We start from the raw sequence: 5,769 nt of genomic DNA on the forward strand, positions 1-5,769 counted from the left end.
CCCCCCAGGGTTTTACCTCCAGCAGAAGACACACTTGTTGGCACAGGCCAGGCTGGGGGTGGCCTCCATGCAGCGGTGGCTCTCGATCCCATAGAAGGTGTGTTTGTAGCAGCCCCCTCGGCCCCGGAGCATCGACTGTGGGCACAGAGAGACAGCACAACACCAGCACAGTGAGAGCACAGCCAGACAGCACAACACCAGCACAGTGAGAGCACAGCCTGTGCAACCACAGTGAGGGCACAGTTTGAAATCTGCTCCCTTCAGTCCCCAGGAACTCCAGTTCAAAGTCCTGTGAGTGACACTGTGAGGTCACCCAGGCCACCAGTGCCACCACTTGGAGCGATTCCCAGCACACACATCAACAGTGTGACTGTTTATACACAGCCCTACAGGCAAACTGCATTTATGAGGTCAAATTTATAACTGTTTTGGAGGAGAAAAAACTTTAATCTCATCAGTACCTTCTCCCTTGCAGACCCCAGCACAACAATGTGGAGCTTTCACTGAACCAGCCCACAAAAAAAAGCAGGAGAAGCCACTGGAGATGCAAGAAGTGTTGTTGTAAAAGGAGTAACAAGGATGAATTTTAAGGCTGCCCTACTGAACACTCAGTTCCTTTCATTTGTCTGCCAGAGTGTTTCTTCCAGCACTAAATTAAATAAACACCCTGACCTTATAAACCCTCATTCACACCCAGCAGTGGCTCCAGCAGGACTCTGCACTTCCCTTCCCAGCACAACCACAGCAGCTTCCCAATGGGAATTAACTCCTGTTTAGCATTCAAGCTGCTCGGAGCAAAGACTGCCTTTCCTTAGCCCAGTTAAATAATAATAAATGAGAAAGAAGCTACTACTCTCAAAAGCTAATTTGCAATATGACACAGCAGCTTCCTATACACCTGAAGGATCCTGGTGATCCAAAGGAAAGTCTTCACTGAGCAGCAGGGAAAAATATCCAGGTAACCCCTAAGATATGCACAGGCTGGTTGTACAGGTAGAATATGAAACAAGGTGGGAAATGCTGTTTATTCTACCCATTCTTCAAACAGAGACTTCAGGAGATCCACAAATTCCAGGAGAGCGAGTTACATTTGGGACTCTTCTGAAAATGTGTAGGTTTTCTCGCTCTTTTCTGGGATTTGACAGAACACAATCTTTGCTATCTGTGATATCCCTATGAAAGTCTATTTAATGCTAATCCTGCCAGCCCTGCTCCTGCTTTCCAGTGATCCAAATCTCCAACGAGGCTCCTGGAGACACTCACACACTGGTGTGAACCTCAGGCAAAGCCACTGCCCGGAACCAATTTCAGCTCAATTTATTAGAAGCCTTTACATTCAATTCCTGCTTAAGCTAAAAATAGTGTGGGCCTATCTAAGCACATAGAGCTGCTATTTATTTTGTGAAATGGCTTTACAGCACTGCATTAAATTCTGGTTCTTTAATAAAAGCAGCTTCTCTGCTTTTCTCAGTCGCAACATTGGAGTTTGACAAGTTTTTCTTTGAACATTTCACGGCCTTCTCTGACACTAAAAATGATAGAGGAGAGAAATATTTGTAAGAGTGAGCAGCAGAAGCATCAGTGGGATCGATGTATCTCACAAACACTCCTGACAATACAGGGCTGGGCGAGGAGAACAAGGTTTTTGATGAAACAGTTCACTGACAATACAAACTCGGTGGTGATTGCCATTCCAAGGGCTCTTTCCAAAACAAACAGAGTTAATCAAGCAGCAAAACAGAGCTGAGAGACCAAGGGCTGATCATCTCCACGGTGCAGGAATTAGAGATGTGCTGGCACGTTAATGAGGGGCTGATTCCCACAGGTTCTCATCCCAGGAATGCTGGAGGGGTTGGTGTTCTGCAGCGTGGAGGGGGAAGGGGCTGGAGCACCTACATGAGCTGGGGAAGGGGCTGGAGCACCAGGAACAGCTGGGGGGGCTCAGCCTGGAGAAAAGGAGGCTCAGGGGGGACCTTCTGGCTCTGCAACCCCCTGACAGGAGGGGGGAGCCGGGGGGGGTCGGGCTCTGCTCCCAGGGAACAAGGGACAGGAGGAGAGGGAACGGCCTCCAGCTGTGCCAGGGGAGGGGCAGGTTGGATACTGGGAAAAATTCTTCATGGAAAGGATTATCCAGCCCTGGCCCAGCTGCCCAGGGCAGTGGGGGAGTCCCCATCCCTGGAGGGGTTTCAAAACTTGTAGATGTGGCACATGAGGACCTGGGTCAGAGGTGGCCATGGCAGTGCTGGGGGGATGGCTGGACCCCATCCTGGAGCTCTTTTCCAACCTAAATGATCTGTGATCCTCTGATCAATGTTACTCCCCAAATGTACAATATTAGAGACCAACTTTCAAACTCTTGAGTTTCTCAGGGACCTGCAAAGGACAAACTACACTCTCAAGTAGCTGAAGTTTGTTCTCCAGGGCTTTGTGCCTCTGCTGGGAATGTTTTTAAGTCTGCAAACTGCTTGAAAAGGTTACAGAGCCTACAACAGACAACTGCAGGGCTGGGAGGGCGGTGTTTTCATATGTATCATAGAATTATTGAGGTTGGCAAAGCCCTCTAAGACCACAGAGTCCAACCATTAACCCAGCACTGCCAAGCCCACCACTAACCCATGTCCCCAAGTGCCATTTCCCAGCTTTTGATGTTTCTTCAGTGGTTTCTCCCCTGTTTCAGGAAACCAGCCCCTTCCTGAGGGGCTTTTACATACCCTAAAAGCCTCTTGCCCAAATTGTATCTGTGTTTCCCTTTTCCATCTGTATTTATCCTCTCCCATGTGTACATACCCACGGGTATTACACACAACCACGTCCACACACACTCCCACAAGGGGAATTTTTAATAGTCCTACCATTAAGAAGCAACACCTCACTGTTTAAATCTGATTTACAAAACCAGTGGAGGAGCAGTGACTGTGCCAGCCCAGCACAACAGGTTCAAACATCCTTGTGTGCCCGTCCAGGTGGAACAATGGACTGTTATCCCTGTTTCAGAGCCCTCACACTGGTGATGGAAACACTGGTGATGGAACCTTCCCCCTTTCCTCTGCAGTGTCCTGCTCCTGCCGTGTCTTCCAGCAGGCAGGAGAGATTTTAGCAGACAGCAGAATAACAGGAAAAAGCAGCAAATGATGTTCCCAGCTCTTTGCCACAGTCACATTCTCACTCTTCACAGCGGGGTTTTAACAGCTTGAAATGCAAGACTAAAGCTGGAAAGAGGCAATTTGGGTTTGTGCACACTTCTAAATGACATTTCATTGGGAAAGTGAAATACCTGAGTAAGCCTCTAGCTTTGTTTTATTTCCCAAAAGAGAAAAGGAAAGAGAGCACACCTTTGTCCACCGGCAGAGCTTCACCCCGGAATGGCTCCCAATGAGTTTGTAACCTGAAAACAAAGCAAAAAATAATGAAGAGCTGATTTTAACCTGCAGTAATTGAGACATAAAACATACCAATGGGTACCCAAAAGGATTAAGCATCACAGACTCAGTGCTGCTCTTCCTCATTGGCCCCCAGGTGACACCCCCAACAATGACACAGCTGCACATCAGAGCCAAGGCTGTGGCCACCCAAGGGACTTCAGCCAACTGGGAATGGTTTCTTTTGATGGGACATTTATTTATATTGCTCAGTCCTGTTTGAATCAACAGGGTGGCCAGAAAACCCCTCTGTGGAACGGGCTGGCAGAACCACAGGTCTGACCCAGCAATGTGGGAGGGAGCAGGACAGGGAACCACAGACATCTCCCTGGCCCTGAGCCATGACCCTCCAACAGCCTCTTCCCAGAAGGCAGGACCCCAAATCCCCACTGGCAGGTCTGACTGAGCCCAGAGGACCACACCTGATTCCCAGAGCAGCTGTGAGGGCAGGGGAAGGGACCCAACACACAAAGCTCAGCCTAAACCCAACCTTCAGGCTCACCAGCTCCATCCCCGTGGTTCTGGTGCAGCCACAGCAAGGGAGCTGCTACTTCATGCCCACAGAAAAGCACTGCCCCATTCCCAAGATCAACACAATTCCATTTAAATGTCTTGCTCCAGGAGGATTAATCCCACAACACTCATTAAGCACTAAGTGCTATTATTACCCAAACTGCTCAAGTTGGGTTATGAGTTGGGTTATATCCCTCTTTGAAAAAAAAGTGCTTAGAGGCCAATATGTCTCAAGGATTAAAAGTCACTTCAAAATCAGCATAAAAATAAGAGGGATTTGTGATGCCTCGCTGTGTCACTCACAGGGTAGTTTTTCTGTGGCACTGGCCTGGCTGGCCCAAACTCAGCACATCCCCACTACCTGCTTTAGGGGGCAAAAAAAAATCAAATGTTAGCTGTCAGGTCTTCTTCCTGCCAACCAGCATGAGCTGAACAGGGAAAAAAGTCTTCTGCTCAGCACAACTGGCCTTCAGCTCCTCCAAGGAGCAGCAGCACAATTCCCTGCCCTGCCTGTTTGTCCCTGGGCAGCTCTGGCACAAGATTCCAGGGAGAGTGACTGCATCCCAAAGAGCCCCACACCTCCAAGGGCAGGCAGCCAGCCAGGAATGACAGTGCCAGCAGATGCCACAACAGCTGCACCAGGTGGAAGTTAAACTGTGTGAAGGCAGACACAGCCAAGGGGGAGCACAGTGCCCTGGTTCTGCCCCTCAAAGCCAGCTGGGATCTGCCCAGGTTCCTCTCCTGCTTCACCTGGGGTTTGAGCCCAGCTCCTCACACTGGTTCTGACCTTGCTGGGGGGTCAGGACAGGTGGTTTTAGCCTGAGGTGACACAGGACACTGCACAAACAGCAGCACAGAGGAGGTGCCCAGCAGGACCCTCTGTGAGATGGCAACGGGCCCAAGTGCCAGACAAAGTGAGGCTTTGGGGGCTTCAGAGCCAGGCTGCTCCCATGGCCTGGGCTCCATCTCCCTCCTGCTCCGTGGGGATGGACAATACTGCAACATTTGCCTCTCTGAGTGAATAATTCCCAAGATCCAGAGGGATGGAGCAGCTCTGCTGGGAGGAAAGGCTGAGAGAGTTGGGATTGTTCAGCCTGGAGAAGAGAAGCCCCAGGGTGACCTAATTGTGACCTTCCAGGACCTGAAGGGGCTACAAGAAACATGGAGAGAGACTGTTTACAAGGTTTGGAGTGACAGGACAAGAGGGAATGGCTTCCCACTGCCAGAGGGCAGGGTTAGGTGGGATATTGGAAGGAACCCTTCCCTGTGAGGGTGGAGAGGTCCTGGCCCAGGTCGCCAGAGAAGCTGTGGCTGCCCCATCCCTGGGAGTGTCCAAGGCCAGGTTGGATGGAGTTTGGAGCAACTTGGAATAGTGGAAGGTGCCCCTGCTCGTGGCAGAGGGTGGCACTGGATGATCTTGAATGTCCCTTCCAACCCAAACCATTCCATGGTCAGCTCTTCTAACATGGAACTGACGGTCCCCAAAGCCACAAGCAATACTGGGGACATCTTTCCCTGGGACTGGATGACACTCAGAAGATCCTGTGGCAGGTTCTGACACTCTCCAGTGGCACAGCCACACACACACAACTGCATCTGGCTGTGACCCGACATCTCCCCCACCCTGGCTCTGCCCTGCCCAGACCTTCAGCTTTCCTTGCAAACAGGCTTGTCCAGCAAGGTCTAATCTCAACTGAGACCTCCCTGCACTGCTAAAATTCCTGCTCTTACAGGATTTCTGGATGAGAGCTCAAAGGAATGCTGCATTCCTCCTCCCTCTAATACAGCTGCCCGAGCCAGACTCTGCTGTCCACCAGCACAGCCCCAAGTCTTATTT

General features: G+C 50.5%; 1 protein-coding gene across 1 annotated transcript in view; it reads right to left on the reverse strand.

Moving 5' to 3' along the window:
- The window catches only part of LOC103759487 (S-adenosyl-L-methionine-dependent tRNA 4-demethylwyosine synthase), a 93,755-nt gene that overhangs the window by 58,947 nt on the left and 29,039 nt on the right, over positions 1–5,769 (reverse strand). Inside the window, exons 8-9 of the mRNA XM_029961392.1 lie at positions 3,333–3,385; positions 17–135 (exon numbers count right to left, since the gene is read on the reverse strand). Of these exons, the coding sequence (XP_029817252.1) occupies positions 17–135; positions 3,333–3,385 (172 nt within the window). The remainder of the gene's footprint in view (positions 1–16; positions 136–3,332; positions 3,386–5,769) is intronic.

This window comes from Manacus vitellinus, unplaced genomic scaffold (assembly GCF_001715985.3).
Source record: "Manacus vitellinus isolate BGI_N305 unplaced genomic scaffold, ASM171598v3 scaffold_32_pilon, whole genome shotgun sequence".
Classification (NCBI taxonomy): Eukaryota; Metazoa; Chordata; class Aves; order Passeriformes; family Pipridae; genus Manacus; species Manacus vitellinus.